At 33.1% G+C, this 25,840-nt stretch overlaps 3 protein-coding genes across 3 annotated transcripts; 1 reads left to right on the top strand and 2 right to left on the bottom strand.

Annotated features, from left to right (window-relative positions):
- Positions 1–16,522: 16,522 nt before the first annotated feature.
- Positions 16,523–19,330, top strand: GCK72_012190 (uncharacterized protein; the record flags this gene model as incomplete). Its single annotated transcript, XM_053728906.1, has 7 exons — positions 16,523–16,760; positions 18,010–18,129; positions 18,184–18,263; positions 18,309–18,445; positions 18,492–18,558; positions 18,656–18,846; positions 19,192–19,330. 7 exons carry the CDS (start codon positions 16,523–16,525, stop codon positions 19,328–19,330), a joined length of 972 nt encoding a protein of 323 aa, XP_053583678.1.
- A 2,111-nt stretch (positions 19,331–21,441) lies between these two features.
- GCK72_012189 (uncharacterized protein) lies at positions 21,442–22,660 on the bottom strand (the record flags this gene model as incomplete). Its single annotated transcript, XM_053728905.1, has 3 exons — positions 21,442–21,743; positions 21,984–22,380; positions 22,493–22,660. 3 exons carry the CDS (start codon positions 22,658–22,660, stop codon positions 21,442–21,444), a joined length of 867 nt encoding a protein of 288 aa, XP_053583677.1.
- Positions 22,661–24,171: 1,511 nt separating this feature from the next.
- GCK72_012188 (uncharacterized protein) lies at positions 24,172–24,783 on the bottom strand (the record flags this gene model as incomplete). Its single annotated transcript, XM_053728904.1, has 2 exons — positions 24,172–24,234; positions 24,616–24,783. The coding sequence occupies 2 exons, from the start codon at positions 24,781–24,783 to the stop codon at positions 24,172–24,174; spliced, it is 231 nt and encodes a 76-aa protein (XP_053583676.1).
- Positions 24,784–25,840: the final 1,057 nt, after the last annotated feature.

The following is a 25,840-nucleotide window of genomic DNA, read 5'->3' as shown; positions in this document are numbered from 1 at the left end:
CTTTGTCCTTCCTTTTTATATTTTTGTGATCTACCACCTACTTGACGTTCAGTTACTAGGTGTCGAGGATTTATAGACCCCGTTTTTTAAGCTGTGTGTGACAACGATAGTGGTGGATATTTGTGAGTTTTTCTTTTTTATTGGCAGTTCCTCGCCAATCGTTAGTGATCTGACTTCAACGTGTTTAAAGTTTATCTGAAACAGTGTGGATTTTTCCAGGGACGCTTCTGAACAACTACCTGGGCGCCATGTTTCCAAAATGGGGATGCTGAACTCGCATATATTTATTTCTTGATGGATACTATGCACATACGTATTTATATTTTGCGTGGTCTTCGGGTGATTCACTTTTATCCTGGAACTGCCAATATTTTTCAGCCACATATTTCAGTTTTGTGTAAAACTGAAATATTTATATTTCTCATTCCAAACTGTTTTAAAATACGAAACAGTTTTGTTGTTAGTATAATTTCTAGTATTTGTGCTTTTTAAATTGGCCGAATAAATCACTGCCACTGTTTCTATTTCCCCCGTTTAATGGAATTCATAACTAGTCAATTTTATTTCGACATGTATTATACAAACATTTAACATGACAAGCTGAAGTGTAGATGAAACAGAAAAAATGTATGAAAATCTTGAATCGCTAACTGTAACCATGCTCTATAAATTTAGAATGCTGTAAGAACACTATCAAACGTGAACCCCATTTTTCAATCATTTGGGATACCGGGAAAAGTATTATATTGTAATTAGAGACCGCACCATTTTTTAAACCTTTTTTGCTGAAATTTTCGGTTTTCTGTCCAAACCTAATTATCTGTGATTTTGAATTTGTGTGACTGCCATTAACATTGGAATTAGGTGGTCGATTGAAGATTGCCCCATACCATTCAATCCCGAATTGTGTTAAGGGATAAATAATGAGTCAAGAATTGTGATCAAATAAAGTTGGACTTCACAATGAAAGAACAACGAACTGCTTTTCATTCCTTCCGTTTAATAGAATTTATAAATAATACTTTTTACTTTAACAAGTAGTCATTCCAGTCTATCAGGGAGGGCTACCTTGAATATAAGCAGCTGCGGAGTCTGCTGAAAAATAACAGAAAAATTGGATTAGCCCTTGAACTATGCACCCAAAAAATTCTAAAACCGTTCTAGCATGACTTTCATGATAAGCTAGCACTAATTGAAACAACTAGATACGGATAATGTTTCAATACTTTTGTTTATTTCAGAATAATTAACGTGATTAATCCTAGCCCGTTTGGGACAAAAATACCTTTTTGACACAAAATGGTTTCAAAATGTGCAAAAGTAATGAGACTATAATTCTGGTTATGTTTCGAACCATTCACTTATATTGCTTTTCGTTCACCGTTTCCAAGATAAGTATAACTCTGTCAACGACCTCAAAACTGCAATATTAGCAACATGGGATGCTATCAGTGACACAGAAATGAAGAACTTGGTCGGAAGCATGAAAAATAGGATGATTGAAGTTATTCAGAACAATGGAGGAGAGACCAGTTATTGAATTGTGCCTTGTTTTTTTGTTTTGGAATAATAAATAATGTTTTGGAGCTCTTTCATACACAGTCAAATGCGTGAAAAATCGAAAAAATCGAGGCTGTCTTATCATTTTTGGACGGCCAAAAAAGTGTTTTTTTGAGGTCACGTGCTCAGAAATAGGAGATCTCTCACGGTCTGGAATAATTTCTCGTCTCAATCTCGTGCAGTTATCAGAAATTCGTAACCTCCCGTTTCACATTTCTATATCAAATTTTGAAAATTTATTTTTTTTTAATTGTTTTCGAGAAACAGAAAATGAAAGCAGACGTGGAAATAAAAATGTGACCTCTTGATTTGAAAGCAGACAATGATTTTTGCAAAAACTCCGCTCCACTTTTTTCAAAAAATCCAGAAGCAGGAGGTTTCAAACGTGAATTCGAGAAGCATTTGAGAAAATTTTGAAAATTATTAAATTAGAGAAATTCAAGAAACATTTGAGACGAAAAATTTCCAGATTGTGACCAGACAAGACTCTCATGAGAACGAACACTATACAGAACTATGAAGTGGTCAACGATTATCCTAGAATGTGTCCGAATTGTGTCAGGCCTAATTTATTGGATTTGGGAAAGATCAGTGAAAAAGGGTACAAATTAAATAATGGACTGAGATAACAAAAATATAAACTCTGTGAAGGTGTAAATAAATATTGCTGATACAAAGGGGTTGGGCAACATCAAGATTTTTTTTAAACTTTCAAATTGACTGAATTAATTACTTTCATAGCTACCGTTTTCCCATTTCCTGGAATTCATAACTACCGCATTAAAGGGAACTATTTTTGTCGCACGTAGGCAGGGACGGAAACAGAAAAATTGGGTTGCCAATAAAATTAGGTACACAACTGGCTTTTGAAACTGCAGACTTCAAATATCCAATGAATAATGCAATTGATATTTATGATATTTTTGTTCATACTTTTTCATTTGAATAATTTCAAAACTGATAGTGAGCAATACCTTTTACGACTGTAATACGTGTTATTCAAATAACTGCATTTCTTTATTTCCGTCATTTTTTGCATCAATTTATTTCTTTGAATAAGTTTCATCTTTTCAAAAATGACCTTTTTCAAGATAATAGAATACTGAAACCTGGAATATCTCCCATTTACAACATTTTGCAAACGGTGAAAAAATGTTTTCAGTGATCTCTACGCCGGTCTTAATTTATACGATCCATAGATAATCATAAAAATGAACTGTTTTTAATACCATTGATTAGTGAAAAAATACCAATTTTCTATTATAATAAAAATGCTCACATCGAACTCACTGGAGAATAGAAAAAAACATAAATTCAAGTAAAGTTTGAAACAGAATTTGTTAAAATTTAAGAGATAATCTTTTCTATTTTTCTGTTTCAACCTTATTTTATCAGAAGAATGTGCCAAAATCAACACTTCCATATATCCTTTAACATCAACTTTTCATTTTCACTTTTTCTTTTTCAGCTTTATTATTCAGAGCTTACAACTAATACTTAGCTTCTATGGTGATTTCCTGCTTTACAAGTTTTATAAAAAAAATAATTTTTCAAAACTTGATACGAAGTGTAGTTACTGACTTATTTTCTATTGCTGGCCTTTTTCTGGCTGGAGTTTGTACTATCTGAACCATACTGACGTTATAGAAGTGGTCTGAAATTTTGGTTCCATATACAAACATTGGAGATTCATATTTCTCAAATTTTGACACTTGTTTGAGTATATCTACCTACAGAACTAATTCAGAGATGTTCTCCAGTTAGCAGTCATTGCTGTGAGCTCTCATAGTTATGTATCTGTATTTTTGCTGTATCCGATTCTAAAGTATCGATAGCGAGACAAAAGTGTTGTATCTCTGAAAATAAAATCCTGAAACAGTCTTTCTATAAACTAATTTTTATAGTGGAACCTGCACATCAGGCTTGAACCTTGTGAATTTTGAATTATTATATTTCTAGACGAGTGGAGCCTTCTAAAGGTTTTTTGCAGTTTTATGATTCCGTGTTAACAAAATAATCACACTGGAATCTAATTGAAACTCTTCTTTAGTGTCCAAAAAAATTCATGAGAAAAGGTGTTTAATAAAAACCGAGGGCCCGGCACGGCCCGGTTGGCAGGTATCCAAAAAAATTGTTATTTGACAGTATAGTTTTTTTAAATAGTTTTCCAATGGAAAATTTCCATAAAGCGTTTAAATTGAAAATCTTGTTTCCCGGCAATATTCCAATCGGTTTGTTTTAAGAAACTTTTCTCCGTAACCATAAGTTATATTATCCTTTTTGATAGAGTTATCAATGTCCAATCGTTATTGAACTACAGTACACGTATATTATATTAGTTTTGGCTAATTGGGAAATACCTACAATATTTTCTCATTATCGAAAATGTAATCACCAATGTAATTTTTAGCGTTTCAGTGAAACCTAATGCAATTTTCTCATTTTTGTATTTCGCTGATCCATTCGGTCGCTAATTGTTTATCGTTTTTACTCCCTCCATTCTTAAACAAAAACATTTCTTGTTTTCTACATAATTTAAAAAATGTTCGAAAAAAAGTTTCGACCACGGCAGGATTCGAACCTGCAATCTTCTGCTCCGTAGGCAGACGCGTTATCCATTGCGCCACGCGGCCACACATTATACTGCGAATGAATGGAAAGATACACAATTCTTTTGTTCTGTAGTTTGCGAATTTGAAAATCGCCATCCAATTATCAGTCACGCATTTTCAAACAGAAAAACAGTATTAGAAACAGATTTCATTATAGAACATTCCCTCTAAAAATTGGTAGGAAATATTATGAATTCAGTTTTTCTGTGGTAGAAAAGCTCGCCCCGCCCACCTTCTTAAGCTGAAACTATTTATGTATTTCTTGGTTTTGATTTTTAAAAATAAACAAAGTCAAAGACTAGTCGATAAAAATGAAGATACTACTTCACTGTTAAAAGTGAGAAGAATTTGCAAAATCTATTCACTTTCATTGATGGGATGCTCGGTACTCACAACGAAGCCATATTTAAACACGGATAGTAATTTTTAGGCGCAATAGAAAATGAAATCACGTTTGTATAAAAACTGAAAAAAATATAACTCTTCTGAATTTATATAAGTTTCGAAGAATCTTATTTGGAAGTCAAGTAGAAAATCATATTCAAACTAAAAAGGTCAGAAAAACGAGGTTCTAATGAATTATTATGAAATGGAAAGAAGAAAAGTAGTGATGTTGAAACACTGAAAAGACATTAACATTTTAAATTTAGCTGTGTTCTGAATCTTGGCAAGTTTTACAGTTTCAGTCATTCTTCATAATTATTTTCTATAAATAAATATAGATCACCATTAAATAAACTGTGGAAACTTGTAAACAAATCTAAATTACTTTTTGGATTCGAATTTTACTTTTCTAAAAAAAAAAGCAATCTAATGTTAATAATTGTTAACCGATTCTAAAACATTGAATTTGAAAAAAAAATTCCTTGTAGGCATCCGTTTGAGAAATTAGTTGATCATTTGAATTCAACAACACGCTTATGATCCGCCTGCACGAATGAAAAGGCTTGCTCCTGAAAACAAATCACATCTGATTTTGAAGAACAAACCACCAAGACAAGTAATGTTTCCTTTAGAAATAGTAGACTACAAATAATGCTTCTGCAACAGTTACTTTTGCAGTGGTGAGACATCTTGAAACATAAAATCACCAAATCTACTGTTATAACCGATTTTTTAATGATGATAGTGCGTTTCAATGATAATAGTAATTTGATACACAAATTTAAAATTTGTTCTATCCACTAGTTGAATAAAGTTACTTACTACATCACGATTGTTATGAACATTAAACATTTTTCAAGAAACATTGATTAGGACAATTTTTCAAAAAATCTCTGTGATGCAACTGTTGTCAACTATTTCCCTAAAGACAAAATTGTCGACAACTGAAAGGCTGAATGATGAGCCCCACATGGTTTTCCCCGCAAAACTAGGCTCATCATCGCCTTACTAATCTCTTATTTCAATATTGTTCCAATCTGTTCACTAATTCACAGTATTTATCTCTTTTCAATCACCTGTTATCAGGAATATTCAAATAATTATAATTCAAATTACCGCTCTTAATTCCCTTTTGTCAGCAAACACGCTCCATCGCTCTGCGACTCTCCTCCGCATCAACACTATCTCGTTGCCGGCGGCCGCGACGCGTGTCCGCGTAGCGTTCGACCGCGCATCTCAATTCTCATCTCGTCCGACGAGAGAGGTCGTTCTCCTACTTTTTGGGTAGAAAGCGTGAGAGTGAGAGAGTTTTCCGGCGAAATAGATCCATATAATTTTCCAGGACTATTTTTAGCCATTTTAGCGCGAACTGACGCTAGGAAATTCCTAAAATCTCCACCTTTTTGGGCCCTTTAGGCCAATTTAAGCGATCCGCGGTTGTGACCGCTCATTTGTCTACTAATCGACCCGCGGCACATCCAGCCGGACGCTTCTCTAAATAATTAAATTATCTCTCTTAAAATTATATGAAACTTTCGTAAATAAATGGATCTTTGTCTTAAAACTTGTGTTCTGTTGTCGCATTGCTCATCCTCACACTTATAGCCGTTTATTCTCACATTTTAATCAGTCAGGGAAGATTTTTTCCGGAGCGGGTCTGTCTCCGACCGCATTTAAGGCCCGCCTCCACAGCAACCAGAATAGATTGTTGTATCATTTTAAGGAAAAAATACCAAAAACCTATTGAATTCAAGCAAAACATATTTCAAAAACATCACAATTTTGCAGTTATAGAGGAGTAGGTTGGTGAAACAAACTGATACGATCTGGGTAATCCTAAAGTTTTGGTTATGTAAGAATAATTACATTTAATCGATGTTATGAAAAACATAAATAATGTTTCTGTTTCAGATTTGTCAATTATAAATCACCTAAATTCAATTTCTCATTACGCATGATCTTTAATTTCCGGATTTGCGCAACCGCGGTTTTATTTTGTTTCTCAGCTTTCCATCAACATTTTCAACCGTAATTTCATTTGAAAAAATCTCAATATTCAACAGGACCAAACCAGAAGACAAAAAACACTTTCTGAACCTTTGAACTGAAAACATGTAAAATTGAAATTTTGGTTTAAAATAACTTTATTTTTCTGTTTCTTTCATAAACAATTATCACACGAAACGGTACTTTATTCAGTGCGTTATGGGGGTAATGTATTGAAATGTTTTGATCCATCGTAGTTTTTTTTAGTGTCGAGCTTTAATATCCATTAATTGGATCATTTATGAAATCTAGCAAATTCGATTTTGAAATTTGATTGAATATCATGAAATTATTGTTTCAGGAGCTTCTGTTATAAACCAATTGATAGATAAGATCAATAATGTGTTTTTGAATCCTCGTTTCTTCACATTCAAAAGAAATTACCCAGGGAAAGAGCTCACTCAATGTTGCACACCTGTATCCCAACATTTATGGTATTTGCAAAACTGCAAGAATATATTGTTTCCGTAATGTTTTGTTGCAGAATGTGATAAAGTCCAGGTGGACTTGTACTGCACTTAGAATCTTAATTCACTGTCTCAGGTGAGTAAAAATGTTTGATAAGTAAATTTCATCAATATGAATTTTGGCATAACAGTGATGACCTCAAATAGCTCAAAAACATCTGTATACTACTCACGGCTTATGATATGTATTGTTACAGATGTAATGTTAAACATAGAATGGGTCAATCTACATATACATTATAACAATCCGTTTTCAACTGAAAACATGCAATTGAAACGAGGGAAGTATGAAGTTTAAAACAATTTCTATTTCGTTATTTCTAATTAAAGAAAGCTTCATTCCGATTTTCAATAACACTTCCTGAAGTCCATGAAAAAGCAACAAAAAAACTATTTTTAGGTTTAAAGTTGTGCACATGTTGTGTTTTACCTTCAAAAATGTTTTACCTTTTTTTATACCTTCAAATTTAATTTCTCATTGTCGTATGTTTCTCAAATTCAAGTATGAGAATTTCGTGACCTCTCTTTTCCCCTTTCCATATCAAATTTTTTTATTTTTTGAAAATTTAAAGTGCTTAAGAAATGGGAAGTTCGAGACATATTTGAGACGAGAAATTTCGAGATTGTGACAAAACTGAGACTGTGACAGGATGAAGCGTGACGATACTTTCGTACACTATACAGAACTATGAGGTGGTCAAAGATTATTCTAGAATGTGTCTGACAATTGAGTCAAGCCTAACGTATTGGATTACAGATCTGTGACTGTGGAGATACAAATTAAATAACAACTGAAAAAAAAAACAAAAATTTAAACTCTGTGAAAGTGTAAATAAAAATGATATTACTGATACAATGGGGTATCAAAAAGTAACGCGTATTTATTCAATTACTCCAGAGTAGACTTAATTAATTACTTCTACAGGTTTATTCTCCTCGTTTCCTAGAATTCATAATTTCGTTCATATTTAGACCAGTAGTTGTTTAACGCATTAAAGGGAAATATATGGTGCAAATGAAGGCTGTGCCTGAAACAGAAAAGTTGGTTTAGAAATTGAGTTGGATACACATCCGACTTTTAAAATTATAGATCTGCAAATATCCAGTGAATTATGTACATGTAATTGATTTTTATAATAGTTTTGTCCTGTTTCAGCACGCTTTTTTATTTGAATGGTTTCAAAACTGAGCAGTACTATTCCAAAATTCAGATATAATAGGTGCAATTCCACTAACTAGGGAATGACTTACACAAAGTATGCGTTAGGGCAACACGCGGGTTGGAAAATCGAGTTTTAGCACTAAAATTTACCCAAACTTTGGAGCCAAATTTCTCAAAACTAGGAGGGCCACTGCAAAAACTGAATATAGATTCGGAATCAGGGAAACGTCAGCTTTCCAGCGATATAGGTCATGTTGTGTATCTCCAAACATTGTGTAAGTCATTCCCTAGTAAGTGCATTTATTTTATTGTCGCACCAAAACCAAGTTTCAACTTTTCAAAAATGATTTCCTTCGTGGTATGGAATTCCAAAACCTGAAATCCCACGCATTTACAACATTTCGAGAACTGTATAGTTTAGTGATTTCTATGCCGGTCTCAATTTATACAATCCATAGATAATAACAAAAATGAACTGTTTTTAATAGCTTTGATAAGTGAAAATTATTCATTTTCCATTTTAATAAAAAATGTTCCATTTCCGTTACTCCAATTGTGTAGCAAATAAATTTAATGCTACTTTGAAATAAATAAAAACTGTCGAAACTGTAAAATAAAAAAGACTTAAAATTCTTCTTGGATAGTTTTTTACTTATCGAAAACTGGAAAAAAGTGGAATTGCACTTCTCCACATTAAAAAAAAACTACGGTTTTGTCAGTGCAATTTATTCTAGGGCGTTAAATTATTCTTGCTTCATCTTGATTATTGATTCGTTTGAGAAAATGGTTATTTTTTTGAATTCAAATTGCAAAATTTGATACGGCAGACTTATTTTCTATTGCTGGCTCTTTTTTGACTGCAATTGGTATTTTTTTGAACCATACTGACGTTACGACAGTGATCTTAAAGTGTGGTTCCATATACAAACATTGGAGTTTCATTTCATCAAATCTTGGGAGTTGTTGAAGTATATCAATCACAGCTACTTCAAAAATCTTCTCCAGTTAGGACGCGTTGCAGTGAACTTTTATAGTTATGTATCTGCATTATTTCCTGTTTAGCCATTCGTTCGAAAGTGTTCCTCTTGTTATAAAAACAAATCGGCTACCAACTGTCGTTTGAAACAAAATGCTTTTTGCGCGCACTCATTGAGTTTTCGTATGATTTCTTTCGTCTATCGGCTGTTTGAAACGTAAATTTTCATTTTTCAACAACAGTTGTATGAAGATTCCAAATTTTCTGTATCGATAGCGAGATAAAAATGTTATATCTTTGGAAAAATTAATCTAGAAATAATCAAAACTAATTTTCAAAATGGAACCTGTAGAGCTTATAACATCGTGAATTTTGTATTGAAAATCATTTCTTTAGGAGTGGAGCACCAAAAGATTTTCAGCAGTTTCATGATGCTGCCTTAACAAAATCATCACACTGATACCTAATTGAAATAGGTTAGCTATTTTCATAAAACGTTTAGATTGAGAATCTTGTTTTGCTTACATTTTCCAATCGGTTTTTTTTAATGAACAGCTCTCCGTAACCATAAGTTATGTTAAACCTTTCAATAGAGATATCAGTGTACAATGGTTATTGAACCATAGTACACATATATCTTATTAGTTTTGGATGGTTAATAATTGGGAAATATCTAATCTTTCACATTAGGAAGACTGTAATAATCTATGTAATTTTTAACGTTTCAGTGAATACTAATGCGATTTACTTATTTTTGTATTTTGCTATTCCATTCAGTCTCCTAGTTTTTTTCTCCCCCCACTACAAACCAAAAACATTTCTTGTTTTCTTCAAAAAATTGAAAAGTTCTCGAAAAAAATATTCGACCACGGCAGGATTCGAACCTGCAATCTTCTGCTCCGTAGGCAGACGCGTTATCCATTGCGCCACGCGGCCACACATTCTAATGTCAATAAATGGAAAGATACACAATGTTTTGTTCTGTATTTGCGAATTTGAAAATGGTCAATTATCAGTCATGCATTTTCAAACAGAAAAACAGTATTAGAAACAGATTTTGTTGAATATTTGTTGAATATTTTTGTTGAAAGTTACATCAATTGAAATGAACAAAGTCAATGACTAGTCGATAAAAGTGAGCTGAAGGTACTGTTTCAGTGCTGTAGTTTGGAAGTGATTTCAAATTTTTTTTCATTTTTACTGAGATCGATTCTCATAATGAAGTCATCAGTGAAAAAAAAATTAAAGAATATTATCCCTCTGAATCTATATAAGTAAACTGAAACATTCGAATAATCTTATTTGAAAATATCAAGTACGGAATCATATTGGGAGGTATATAATGAATCATTATGAAATGGGACGAACCAAAGTAGTGATGTTGAAACATGAATAAAAACATTAACATTATAAATTTAGTTTTGTTCTGAAATTTGGCAATTTTTACAAATTTTACATATGTTTCAGTAATTCTTCATATTTTTTGTCTATACGTGAATGTAGTTGAGTAATCAATATCTGAAAACGCGGTAGCAAATAAATTTAATGCTACTTTCAAATAAAGAACTGTCGAAACTGTAAAATAAAAAATATTTAAAATTCTCCTTGGATATTTTTTTTTACTTATCGAAAACTGGAAAAGTCGAATTGCACTTCTCCACATAATTAAAGGTGGACTTTCGTCCGTGCTATTTATTCTAGGGCATTAAGTAATTTCTGTTAAGCTCCGTGGTTTTATTGAATATCGATATGCAATCCAAATTTAATAATTTCGATCCCATAATGAAACTTTCAATTCGAGAGAAAAAGCACGTATCACAATTATTCCTTGTACGCATCCGTTTGAGAAATGTGCTGATTATTTGAGTTCAATAACACGTTTATGATCCGCCTGTATAGTAGTTTCGTCTAGAAATTTCAGTGATGCACACTGATTGACTTTTTCAAATACATAGTTGTACCTTGTTTCAGAAAAAAAATACAAGAAACCTATTCAATTCAAGGAAAATATGTTTCAAATAAATCATAATTTTGCAATCAAAGAGTTCAAGTACTCAATACTCACGTCACAATATGTTTGATGAGAAAAACCGAACTGTTAATTAGTTAATTAGTATATTTGCTTGTTAGAATTAAATGCTGTTTATGAAATGGGAAGATAACGATCAAAAAAACATCTCTGCGGTTAAAAACCGATCAGTTCAGTAAATATTTTGAAACGTGGTATCAACTTTTCAATGTTGTTTGGTTAAACATCTGGATAAGATCTGAGTAACAGTGTTGTCAAGAATTCCGACTTCCGGATAAGAAATTTTACTTCCGACTTCTTACTTCCGACTTCCTGATAAGAAAAATCACTTCCAACTTCCGACTTCCGACTTCAGGATAAGATAATTTTCACTTCCCGACATTTCCGCTGGGTAATCCTAAATTACTGGTTCCAGAAGAATAACTACATTTAATCAATGTTGTGAAACAGAATTTATTGTTCAAATTTGTACTCTGTTTCAGATTTGTCAATTAAACACCTTCAATTTCATTGGGGAATCAAAAATTGCCATCATCAAAAAATTCCAGGATTTGCACACACGATTTTATTTTATTTCTTAGCTTAGCATTGTAGTCTTGACCGTTATTTCAGTTATGAGGGACTGGATATTTAAAAAACCAAACCAGAAGACATTCTAAAACTTTGTCATGAGTTTTCTATGAATACACTAAATTTTCCAGTTTCTTTCATTGACAATTACCATACGAAACGGTACTTTTTTCATTGTTCCATGGGAATATTTATTGAGATTTTCTGTCTCTTATTTCAATCAATCGTGATATTCTCTTTTATCTAAAAATTCGATTTGGAAATTTATTTTAGTAACATGAAATTAGTGTTTCAGGATCATATTTTTTGTAATGAACCGATTGATAGACATTATCTACGCGATTTGAATCCTGTTTCTTAATATTGTACACGTGTTTCTCAAGACCTATGATATTGACGAAACTGCAGGAATATCTTGTTTCTGTTAGGTGTTTTGTTGCAGAATGTAGTAAAGTCCAGATTTACTCTGCACTCAGAATTTCAATTTACTGTTTCAGATTAGTAAAAAAAAGTTTGATAAATAAATTTCATCAATACTGCGCGTTCATTAATTTGCCGCAACAGCTTTAATAACATGGAGTAATGCGTGTAAAAACAAGACGTCTTATGACATTGTAATAACACTAATGTTAAAATTGGATGGGGAAATTCTACACATGCATTATAGCGAACTGAAATACGGAAAATATGAATTTTATAAAAAGACTTTTTCGTTATTTCTATCTAAAGAAAGCTTCACTGTGATTTTCGATCATACTTCCTGAAAAAGTTCATGAAAAACCAGAAAAAACAACGATTTTTAAGTTTAAATTTGTGCACATGTTGTGTTTTTGCGTGATTTTGTCCCAGAAAATTTTAGTTTGGTTGAAAAATATGGACTTGAGAGTTTGAAAAAATAGCCAAACAAACCGGTTGAAAGCACAACCTCGATTAGAGGTGCCCTTGTAATATAGGGACATTTCTAAAAAGGTTTGAAAAATAGAGACGCATTCTCTTATAACACAATTTTTTACGGTGTTTGATCAAAAAAAGTTTTTACACAAAAGTTTTAGAGTTTCGTCGTGTGTTTTGAGCAGTTTCATTCAGTTTTTGTGCAATATGACTGGTCTTTTGAAACTGGTAGTGTACTACATATAAGCGAAACATGAAGGAGAGTTATATTTTGATTCTGAAACAGTGTATTTTGAACAGCATGTAGAAGTTTGCGATTTCAGAAGAACGTCTATCTATCAACCTTTACAGTGCTACTTTTTATTTCATTCCATTAACGCCAACACTTGAAACTGTAGGAACTTTAGATATTCTTTGTACCAATTTAGAAGATAAACGGTTTCAAAATGGCCGGAAAGATTTCTTCATTCTTTATTTCTGAACCTATTTGAGTTAACCAGACTTACTACTAGAGATGCAAATTTGGTCATGGGAATTTTTTAAAACCATCTATTGATCTAATCAATTTCAAATTGTTTCAAAAGAAAAATGTTTTTAGTAGACAAGTAAACATTGAAGTTTGAAAACTTATTGCCGAAACAGTACAGTGTTTTCTAAACAATCGACTGCAAGACTTCTGAATTTTTGTTGTTTTAATGTTCACAATCAAACACTGATTCACAGAATACTATCAGTTTGAGAAACACTAGAACATTAAGATGCTTCATAAAAATTAACAAGACGAAAGGATAAAAAAAATTTCAATTAATTTGAACACTTAAACTTAAACAAACTTCGATCCCGGAAAAAATATTTTCCTATGAAAATGTTTATCGTATCATTTTTCAAAAAGTGTTATACGGTATCAGAAAAAAGTTAAAACAGTGAACAAGTGTGAATCTTTCGTTAGAACTTCGACTATTGTTCCGATGATTTGAAAACTGCATATCAAAACAGTGACTATTGTGTTTCCCGTTAGATTTTGTTTTTCTAGGGTAGTTTCTTTCTTGATAAACTGGTATATGAAAAAAAATTACTTGGCTATTAACTATTGAAAATGGTATGATCAAAAGATATCCGGAAGCGGAAACGGAAAATTTATCAGTCTAGCTGTTTGTTTTCTTCTATTTCCTGCAAATAACCCTGTGAATACATAAATTAATTCTGGTAGAAAAATAGCACGTGAAATGAAAACTGAGAAACCGTAGTTAATTGGTGAATTTTGTCTGAAAACTGACTCTCGGGTGACCGTGGAGTTATGGAACGTGACCTATATAATTGGAAAGCTGAAAATTGCAAAAAAAATTCAAACAAATTTTCGCGTATCAGAAAAGCAATAATTAGTCATTTTTCTGAACTTTTATCGAGTTTTTCTCGAATAACAGGCCTCGAGCGCAAAAATTGAATATATATTTGGAATCAGCATTTTCTCAGCTTTCCAACGATACAAGTCACGTCACATAACTCCACGGTCACCCCGAGACCTTCCCTAAAAAAACAATTTTTGTCATGGCAATCCATCGATTGTTTGGGAATGTTATGTAACTTATATTTATTGTTTTTAACTGTTTCGGTACTGTTTTTATAATAAAGGGGAAGGGGCAAATTTTACTGATTGGTTCAAATGAAATATAATTTAACAACAATCTGATCAAATCCCTTTCTTGAAAGTTTTCTACCAACAGCATTAAGATTCAGATCACGACGACCAATAAACTATTTAAACATTTCTGTTTTTATATATCAATTGCAACAGGCATATTTTTGAAAATGTTGTGAAAGCCTGCCATTTATTTCATGAATCAGTTCTATTATAGTTCATTCATAAAAAATTCAAAAAATTATTTTAAGCTGATATTTCTTTTTCTCATGTTATCACGTAAGTGAGAGAAATTTATAATATCAGAATAAAGAGTGTTCTCTAGCAGATGCCGCTTCAAATAAAAGAACTGCACCTTTGTGTTTCTTTCATTTTCCATTTCAGTTCGAATTTTGTTTTTCAAGCACAACTTCTTTACAAAAAACCGTATGACTCCAGTAAATGTGAATTGGGAAAATCTCACACTAAAAATTTTCTACAGTTTCGTAACTACTGTTAGGTTGAATGGGTATTGTATAATTGTTCTGGATTTTTCAAGATCACATTAAAACACCGTCAGGTATATTTTAATGTTAAATTAACATTGCTAATTAAATGAACACAATAACAATTAAATCTGAAATATTTTTGATTTATGGGAATTCTGATGCAGAACATTCTTTAAGATAGATTCTGCAAGTATGGAAAGGAAACTCTAAACAGTTTTAAATTTGAAAAATTTACTTATCAAAAATTTCTCTGAAGGCAGTATTGAAATCTGTTGAATTTTGTCCACATGTTAACGTTAATTATTGTACGTCGTTTTTTTCAAACATTGGCAATGCGGTATACAAGTATGACATTGAATTTTCGAAAACTGTTTCAAATTGTTTTTTTTTTTCATAGTATTCGTTTAATGATAATGTTAGTTTTTCTCTATATGAAATCGAATTGTATCTGAAAGTAACCGCTTCTTTTTTTGAAATTTTTCTTTTATTCTGTGATTAACAAGACAAAGAAACATCGAATTATCAATACGAAAGTGTGAAAACTTGTTACTGGAACAGTATATTATTTTTAGTCGGTAACGTTTTCGAATATTCCAAATATGATTTAAACAAATTTTCCTGATACATGTTCATGATTTTATGACTCACTTTGATGTTAGCTAATCCACATGTCAACATTTTTATCTGAAACTAGCACAAAATATATGTCCCTCTGTTTGTAATGTATGTGAAATTGCACTTCATTATTAAATTTATCGGACCCTCTTCTCAAGCAATAATTAGAAACGTTTGTTGTTTATATGAATTTGCTCATAAGTTTTATTGATATTCCAAATCCTGCTCAGGAGATAATGAAGAAGATTTTTTAGACAAAGGATGTGGTAAACACAATAAAACAACTTAATCTTACTTCAAATATTTGATTGTCGTGAAATACTAAAAATCCGACGGTGTGCTATAGCGAATTGAAATTTCACTGAAATTTTCAGAATATCAAAAGGGCAAATAGAAGTGTTTAGTTCGAACTGCGATAATTATAATATTATTATACATTGTTGAAAACATGCATTTCCAGGTAACAACCCCCTGAATATCAGCCTATGACTTTTTCATTATACTGTTTCAATGAGGTTTCAATACATTATTAACTAATTTTTTTATGTTCGATATAACCAAAACAATGAAATTTAATAATTGAACACTCAAACATCGAACAATTTTTGTGCCGAAACTCTAGAACCGTTCTGTATTTGAAGTATTTGCTACGACGTTTAAAAAATATAATTTTTTTTTCAAATTATGCAGTTTCAAATGATGAATGAGTTATCTAGCAGCATTTGATATTTCAGTTACATAAGCCATTTCGAACTTAAAAAAGAATTCTGAAAAAATAGTAACAATTTTAAAATTATTATCAAAATGACTGCTTTACATCTATTACAAATAGAGGTTCAACATTTTGATCTGTCAGCCTTTCCCCCTCATTTTCCATTTGTAATTGGTAGTTTAGAGAAGGAGAAGAAAATATGTATGTATGTTATATTGAAAAACAAAAATTTATTCAAGTCAGATGATGTTTTATTGGATTTTTTTCACTAACTCGAAAAAAGTTGATTCTTTAGCCTTTTTCCCTATAAATCCCTTTATTTCTGATATAAATTTTCTCCCAAACTAATGTGAATTGATTTCAGGACTCCTATGACATCATCCTCTCTCCCATCTTCCTTCTGGGACCTCCCCCTCTCCAACAACTCTCTGACTGTAGATGACAAAATTACATTTGCTGTAGAAACCACCCAATTTGTGATATTTTGTATCACAATGACAATTTATCTGCTTATTGTTTGGGCACTAATCGAAGCTCAACAAAGGAGAGTCGAGGAGTTGAGCTCACCGTTTTTCAAGTTGTGTTTATCGACTGCGGGGGTGGATATTTGTGAGTTTTTTTTTTTGAATTGGGTCCAGAAAACCGAAATTAAACACCGAAATTCCGATCAAATGTTTTGGTAATGCCAACGTGAATTGACATTAGTGTGTTTAGTCATCAACTTTAGTATAAGACATAAGTTACGGAGTCGCAACCATTCTTAGTGTCCATTGGCTCTCAATACCATTCAAACTTTGAACATGAAACTGTAACTTTCAAGTTTAGGTGGTTCCATAAAAACTGTATTATAACGAAATGTCGTTGTATTTTTCAACAGCATCTCAAAAAATTTTGGGGTTTTTAAAGCTCTTCATAGTTCACTGAGAAAACTTTTCTAGGCATTCTGTTGGTTAATCTAAATTCTATAATCACGCGGATTCTAATAAGAATCCTAGAAAATACCCCCGGAAAATCGTATTTATGAATTTCGAGCATGGAGGTAGTGCCGTTATAATACAGGTAACTGTCACGAACTTTTATAGAGTATCCCCCACGGATATATTGCCTACCATATATTGTTCAGTTTTTAAGACAAAGTTGAATAACTGTAATTTTCTACAGTTCCACAAAACAATTATCATCTGACAATTTGAGTAAAAATCATTTATGTTTGATATTCCGAAACTAAACGTGAAAAATGAGGCGTTCTCAGTTGAAATTCACGGGAATCGAGAAAAATGACTCAATTTTTATCATATTCACATTAAAAGCATATTGTGGTCTGTTACAAAGTTTGGCCCATGAGAATATTCTAAAAATTTCACATATTTAGGTAAAGAGTATTTTTTCAGTATACTTTTATTTCTAACGTTATTTTTGATAGTTTTAAGTGTCAATATGCTGTATTATATCGAATTTAGTGAAGAATACAACAAAAACGATCGAAAATACCGTCAAAATTCAAAAAATCACCACGACCGATTTAGAATTTTAAGGCTACCGAGCCCATTTTTCTCCGGCTACTTCACTGACTAAACTTTCCGGCGCATCACATACATTGAAAACATCATAACTGACCACAATACACCTTTAAGTGCCAAAATATGTCAAGGTTTCTGATTAACTGGTTTAAAAAAAATTTACCAGAGCCGTTTCACGGTATGATGATAAAAGTATTGTTTTGAAGCTTTAAATGTTTGACGGAATGCAATTTTATCTAGAAAATGAGCCGATTGAGTTACCATCTAGATAGATATTTTATAATTTTAATAAACTATATGAAACGGGAAATGTCAATTGAATTTCCTTTTGATTCCAGGGACCCTTCTAACCAACTATCTCGGTGCAATGTTCCCCAAGTGGGGATGGTTTGTCCCAATATATTTGTTTCTTGGAAACGGATACGGCAGAGTTTATTTATATTTTGCGTGGAGTACTGGTAAGCAAGTCAACCCTTGTATTGTTTCATCATTACCACAAAAAATAATTTCAGGTATCTGCCAAGCAATGAGTGTATCCGTCTTAGCGTCCAACCGATTGTCAGTCATGTTATTCCCCACTAGTTTTCATAAGGTCAGTCTAAAAACTTCAAGAAATTTGAATTTCCCGCCTATCCAGATGTGGATGGGATACCGTCTTTGGGTAGCCATAGCCATCCAGTATCTCACCGGATTGCTCATCGGTCTTGCCACATTTTTCAACGAGGTACAACTATTTCGAAATGGTAAAAACGGGATAGTCCCAAAGTTTTTGAAGTGAGTCATGCAGAAAGTACGGTCTATAGCTAATCTCAGATTTCAGTACCACTTTGACCAACAGATTTTTCGCTATTGGTGGAGTATTTTTACTTGTGAATTGTATTTATTTAGTGAGTACATATTGTTATCTGTTTCTGGTGATACGTAGAAGACAGAAGAAAATGGTGAGATACTAATTCAGTGATACATCAAAAAAAAACATTTTAGCACACCTCCACACCAATGATTATAAAATCCCGGACCAAAGAGCGTGCCAAAATGCGAGAAGCTCATTTATTCACCATGAGCACTATAATTGTGGGTGTCCAGTTGTGTATTCTTATCCTCTTCATCTTCAAAGGTGCCGACATTTTGGCATTCACCAGTGATCAGTTCTATTTGGTGTATAATGCAGTGAGGTGAGTGGGTTGGAGTGAAAAGAAAAAAGATAAAAGATTTCTCCCCGGCCGGGAATTGAACCCGGGTCTCGCATGTGACAGACGCGGATACTCACCACTATACTACCGAGGACACAGAAGAGGAAGGGAATGGAGGGCGTAGAGGAGAGTGAGGAGAATGGAGAGTGCCTTCCCAAGTAGCAATTTTCAACTTCAATTTTCTATAGTTAGATGTAATTTTAGAAACTTGATTTAAATTGCATTTTTGTTCATTTTAACCTGATCTATATAAAAACCCAAGTTTCAAAGACATAGCGTGACTTTGAAAAAAGTTACAGATCCTCAATCCATCATTTATATTTTCAGCGACCTCTACGCAAGTATCAACCCGTATCTTCTTTGGGTATTCTCAGATTCTCTCAGGAAATATATACTTCAACGGCTAGGATTTATCAAGAAGAATAAAAATATCACATCAGTTACACCTATCACTTTTGTGTTATAATTAATTTTTCTGTTTTATAAAATCATTTTATCAATTCATGCAAGGCTGTCATTTTATTGAGGATTACGTTTCTGATAGTGAGTTCGACGGGCAGATCCTATTGATAGTTTAACTATTTAAGATAGGCATACCGGTTTCACTGTAATTTCTTTATCTTTAAAATATTTACAAATTTTACTAAAAGATACCAAGATTTAGGTATAGGTATGACATATTAACTCCCCGACATACATTCACAGATTTTGAATTTTACATTTTCGATCAATGAAAAATAAATTTAACAAACATTATAGACAAGTAACGTATCAAAAAAAAAGTTACCTTTTGAAAAATGTCTGAAACAGGGAGTAAATCAATTAACAATAATAAAAATTGACATTTTCTTTCAAGAATCTAGAATGCTACTTTTATTGATGTTTATTAAATTTAACCGACGGTGGTCATAACTTTGAATCCATCTGAAACAGTGAGATAGGTTTGAAAAAATATAAACTACTGTTCCAGTAGCATCAGATGTTAGTTTCCCATGACGAGTGTTTGCTCACAATATATAAATAGAAACGCAAAATTCCGAAAAAAAAACATTGTTTCAGTTCTTTCAGGTGAAAACCCGACATTAAAATTGCCAACTCTCTTACTATTTTGGAAACTCTGATAAAACAGTATTTTTTCCAGAATTTTATGTTGCATACCGGATTCATTGTATTATATGTTCGGGTTAGTTATTCCATGTTTAGAATGGTTACCATCACTCTATAAACAAGACCTTGGCATCAAAAAAATATTTTTAATTTTCTTAATCCTCTACATCAAACACATATTTTTTATCACAGTCTATTCAAGCTTCATCACATAATAACTCGCCGACAGACATCCATTGATCCTAGATTTTAAAATTGTGATTAATGAAAAATTAATTTGACAAGCTTTTTAAGCAAGTAATGTATCAAAAAAAGAAGGTACCATTTGAAAAGTGTCTGAAACAGGGAAACAACAAAATAACAATAATGAAAATTGATATTTTCCTCTAACAATCTAGAATGTTACTTCTACTGGTCTATTAAATTGAATCGATGTTGTCCATAACTTCGATTTTTTCTGAAACAATGAGACATGTTAAAAAAAAACTACTGTATCAGTAGCATCAGATATTGCTTTTCTATGACGAGTGTTTGCTAGCGGTGCTATCTGAGCTATTTTCCAATATATTAGATGATTTGTTGAAAATCCTCTATTTCAATTATCATTTTGTAATTAACCAGTTATAGAACACTTATTTAACCCTTCACAGATCGTTTTTAAAATCAAATCAGTTCATTGTCTCGTCAAGGAAAAATTACTTCTACGGTGGTGATATGCGGGCATTGGTTCGTTTGCATGTGGATTCCTATCGTGTTGATTTTGAGAGTTTTACTGTGTTATTGAGATCGAACAAAAGATTCAACTGATCTATCAAAACCCCTGAAAATACATAAATCAAGCACCTGAAACATTTTTTTGTGTTTAATTACAAAGATACCGTAAAAGCTGTATTTGAGGTGCATGCAACTCTATTGTTCAAATGGTCCGTCGGAGGGTATCACTAAAATGGGCATTTCAAATTGAGGGGAAACTCCAATACAGTTTTTACGGTAACTCAATTTGACAGTATTCACAGTTAACAACATTAGAACCCATATGTGTGTTCATTTATCAAAGACAGCTCTAGGATCACAATGTATTTCAACCGTTTCCGGTTTCAAAAATGTTATAATACAGTTTAGATTAGGTTTCTGGTACTAATGTCAAGGTTTCAGGTTTAGTACACACTAAATGCGTTTCTGGTTGTCTGCAAAAGAGTTCAAAAATAAAGCTTTGCGGCTATTGTTTAATGTGTTGACCGGAATATTTCTGGAACACCCTTGGCGCAATTCCAATAAATGCTGAAGTGCCCAGTCTAACTATCACAAAAATTAATCACCCTAATAAAATTGTAATTGTTTCCAGAAGTTTCTGTTGCATATCGGATTTATAATTTAGTCGAATTATTTATTAAATGTTAGAGTTCACGTTTGAGACTACATTGACCGAAGTTCTGGAAACACAAACCATCCTACACCTACTTCATTTATTCAAGCTTTATACAAATTAGGGAACTTATAATCCTCCGTCTCCTGAAGCCAATTATCCCCACTCCACTTTGTATTCTTCCTCTCCATTACATGTACCGTATAGGCATGACGTGACTTATCCGAAGTGTTGGCTTCACTCTTATGAACAACCAATCCATGGATCAGAATCAAGGATCCCTTGGAAATTGGGACATGTTGGAATTTGGATTGATCGTAGGTTGGACGGGTACCAATGAATTTTAGGAGTGGGCCACCGGTGGTCTCATGGGTTCGGACGAATCGGTAGTCGGAGGTGGAGGTGTCTGGAATATAATAGTTAGAGGTAATTTCTAGGACCGATTGAATTGATTTCATTAGAAGTACCTTTATGACTTTTTTGAAAGCGTAAAAGCAAAAAAACATTTATACAATGCGTTTTCTCAACACCCCTACTCCTAGTTTCAGTCATGTCCTCGGTAGTATAGTGGTGAGTATCCGCGTCTGTCACATGCGAGACCCGGGTTCAATTCCCGGCCGGGGAGAAATCTTTTTTATTTTCTTACCTTTATGACTTCCCGGAATGAACGAAAGACATCCATTTTCCACACTCGCCTCGTCTATTGCTATCCACACCCCTGTCAGATGATTAATTGGGTCCACTCGAAGAAAAGTAGAATCCACGTGGTCAGTGACTGCTCCTCCAATCTTCGGCTGCTTGAAAATATACATACTTTGAACGACTTCTGGCTCCTGGTATCCGATTTCCTTGAAGATTTTTTGAATCTTGGTGTTGAATGTCATCTTTTTGAATGTTGGGTCAAGGAAATGCAGACCGTGTCCAATTTTGTTAAGAGCCTTGTCTTTTGGGACCGTAAGCTCTCCGTTCTTGTCAACGGCGCCTTCCTCGAAGAAGAATCGAATTTTGTCGGAACTGTTGAGGAAGTAGGAGTCGGCGGCGTGCTGGAAATGATAAAATTGAGTTTTTAATTCGAAAAAATGTTATGTTTCAAAAGTTTCATTTTTGTACGACGATAGAGTTTCTAACGTTGAGTGCCCGAAATGCTAATCTCACCTTATCCTCATCATACGTTGAAAACACGCTCTTTGGGTGCTCCGCCAGATTCATATCATCCACAATTTTGCCAATTGCACCCTTCATTTCCTCGATTTCCTGATCGTTGAACACATTCTCAATCACCACGAAACCATCCCTCTCGAATTTTTGACAAAGGTCGGACATTTTCAAACTGAAAAATTTGTTTGTATCTTAGCGAATACAATCGATCATAAAAACTCATAAAGAAAAGGCAAAACGGTAGAAATTTTTTGCGACGTGACAAAAATCAATTTGAAAAGGAGACGAATGTGGTCAAATGATAATAGTGGTCAGGTCAACACAACTATCTTATCACTCGGTGTCATCAAGATGCTTATCAAATCAAGATGACCGATAATTGTTTTTTTATTACTGTTTGTGATGACGTAAACCAAATAACGCGGGAAGAGAAAATGATGAAAGGACAATGATGGAAGAATTGCAACAATAGTAATTGTTCAAAGAAGTTTCATTGGTGATACAGCAAAATTGATATTTTATAATTTCATTTTTGTAAAAAAAAACTGCTTATCATTAGGTTACACAAACAAATAAAAAACTAGAAACTGAATTAATTTTTTCAGTTCTTTTTGAAATGTTTTACTTTTTGAAATTTACTGTTTTATTAACATTAAAAATACACTTTCGCTTTATCTAACAACGATCTCAAAACCATTAGATGTATCTTTTCTCAAATAATACATAGTACTGAAACTGATGTATCCAAAATATGCTGTTAACCAATATGAACAAAACATATTCTCCCCGGCCGGGAATTGAACCCGGGTCTCGCATGTGACAGACGCGGATACTCACCACTATACTACCGAGGACGTGATAGAAAGTAGTAGTAGTGGTGTTGAGAAATGGCATCGGGTAAATGATTTCTTGTTTTTACGTTTTCAAAAAAGTCACAAAAGCACTTCGAATGAAAATAATGCGGTGAGACGCTGAAAGTGGGAAGCTGAGAAACGTGTTGGGTCGTGAAAACTTGGATTCCTTCATAAAGTTTCCAGTTTTGCTTCACATAACTTTGCCTGTTTCAAAGAAAAAGAATAAAAAAGCAAAAATGAATCAGATGTTTGTAAATATCTAGATTCTGATCAGAGATGTTGGGAAGTGAAAATTTTCTTATCCGGAAGTCGGAAGTCGGAAGTTGGAAGTAAAAAAACACCCGGAAGTCGGAAGTAGGAAGTCGGAAGTAAAATTTCTTATCCGGAAGTCGGAAGTCGGAAGTCGGAAGTAAAAAAACACCCGGAAGTCGGAAGTAGGAAGTAGATTTTTTCGCAAAGATTCAAAAACTCCTAGAAAAAGTTCATAAAAATCGGAAAAATTGGTGAAAAAATTGTTTTTGGCGGAAGAAAATCCCATTTTCTGCCCTTTTAGACCATTTTTCCAAGTATTTCTGTCATATGAACTCTTCGTAAATTCCACAGTTATGAAATGACGTAAGTCGGAAGTAACTTTCCTTATCCGGAAGTCGGAATTCCATGCAACACTGATTCAGTGGTATTAAAAAAACTAAAAGATAGACATGATCTTCCACTAACTACGGGCATAACATCTGATTCATTTTTGCTTTTTTATTCTTTTTCTCTGAAACAGGCAAAGTTATGTGAAGCAAAACTAGAAACTTTGGGAAGAAATCCAAGTTTTCACGACCCAACACGTTTCTCAGCTCTCCATAATTTTTTTTTGTTGATAATGTTGAAGACAAACTGCATAAATGTTTAATTTAATTTATTGACACAAAGAAAAAAATCAGTAGTTAACACTTGAGACCTGATCAAGCCCCTCACGAGGCGAAAGACCAGGTAGGGGTGGGGGAACAATGTATAAATAGAGGATCATAATGGCAAGATAGGGTTGGGGAAAGATAAATTTAAAACCGAATATTGTGGATGTATTGGTGGTGAGAATTTCAAAAAGAATAAATTAATATGACTGACAGTTAAAATGGAATGGGGCGAGTGGGGGGCGATATAACATATTGGAGGTGAAAAAGCTCATAATTATAACCGATTAATGGATTGTTCAAGAAGGGAGATGAATTGTTATGGGACCTACTTTTGTGATTTTACCGGAAATAATAATCCTACCTTATCCTCATCATACGTTGAAAACACACTCTTTGGGTGCTCCGCCAGATTCATGTCATCCACAATTTTGCCAATTGCACCCTTCATTTCCTCGATTTCCTCATCGTTGAACACATTCTCAATCACCACAAAACCATCTCTCTCGAATTTTTGAGAAAGGTCGGACATTTTCAAACTGAAACATGTATTAGGTCCTTAGCGAATACAACGGAAAATTTAAATTTCATAAAGAAAAGGTAAAACGGTGGAAATTTTTTGCGACGTGACAAAAATCAATTTGAGAAGGAGACGAATGTGGTCAAATGATAATAGTGGTCAGGTCAACACAACTATCTTATCACTCGGTCTCATCAAGATGCTTATCACATCAAGATGACCGATAATTGTTTTTTTATTACTGTTTGTGATGACGTAAACCAAATAACTTGAAAAGGAAGCAAATCGAGAAGACAAGCATTGCAACAATAGTAATTGTTCAAAGAAGTTTCATTGGTGATACAGTAAAATTGATATTTTACAGCCTAATTTTTGAGAGAGAACTGGATTATTAGGTACTAATAAGAAGTTGGAAAATGGAAAAATCATGAAGGAAGGGACAACCAGAGGATTGCAACAATAGTAATTGCTCAAAGAAGTTTCATTGGCGATACAGTGAAATTGATATTTTATAATTTTATTTTTGTGAAAAAACTGGATTGTATACTGCTTATCATTAGGTACTAGTAAGAAACTAGAAACTGAGTTAATTTTTTGAGATGGTTGTCATTTCGGTACGTTTTTTTTTTTTTAATTTCTCCTTCTTCAAATTTTCTGTTTTATTAACATGAAAAATAAACTCTCATTTTAAATGCAACATTCCGTTAATAATACCGTAACTGATGTATCTCACTAAATTGAACAAAACATATTCTCCCCGGCCGGGAATTGAACCCGGGTCTCGCATGTGACAGACGCGGATACTCACCACTATACTACCGAGGACGTGATAGAAAGTTGTAGTAGTGGTGTTGAGAAATGGCATCGGGTAAATGATTTCTTGTTTTTACGTTTTCAAAAAAGTCACAAAAGCACTTCGAATGAAAATAATGCGGTGAGACGCTGAAAGTGGGAAGCTGAGAAACGTGTTGGGTCGTGAAAATTTGGATTCCTTCCCAAAGTTTCTAGTTTTGCTTCACATAACTTTGCCTGTTTCAGAGAAAAAGAATAAAAAAGCAAAAATGAATCA

Source organism: Caenorhabditis remanei, chromosome IV (assembly GCF_010183535.1).
Source record: "Caenorhabditis remanei strain PX506 chromosome IV, whole genome shotgun sequence".
Taxonomy (NCBI): Eukaryota; Metazoa; Nematoda; class Chromadorea; order Rhabditida; family Rhabditidae; genus Caenorhabditis; species Caenorhabditis remanei.
This window is presented reverse-complemented; position numbering and strand designations above follow the sequence as displayed.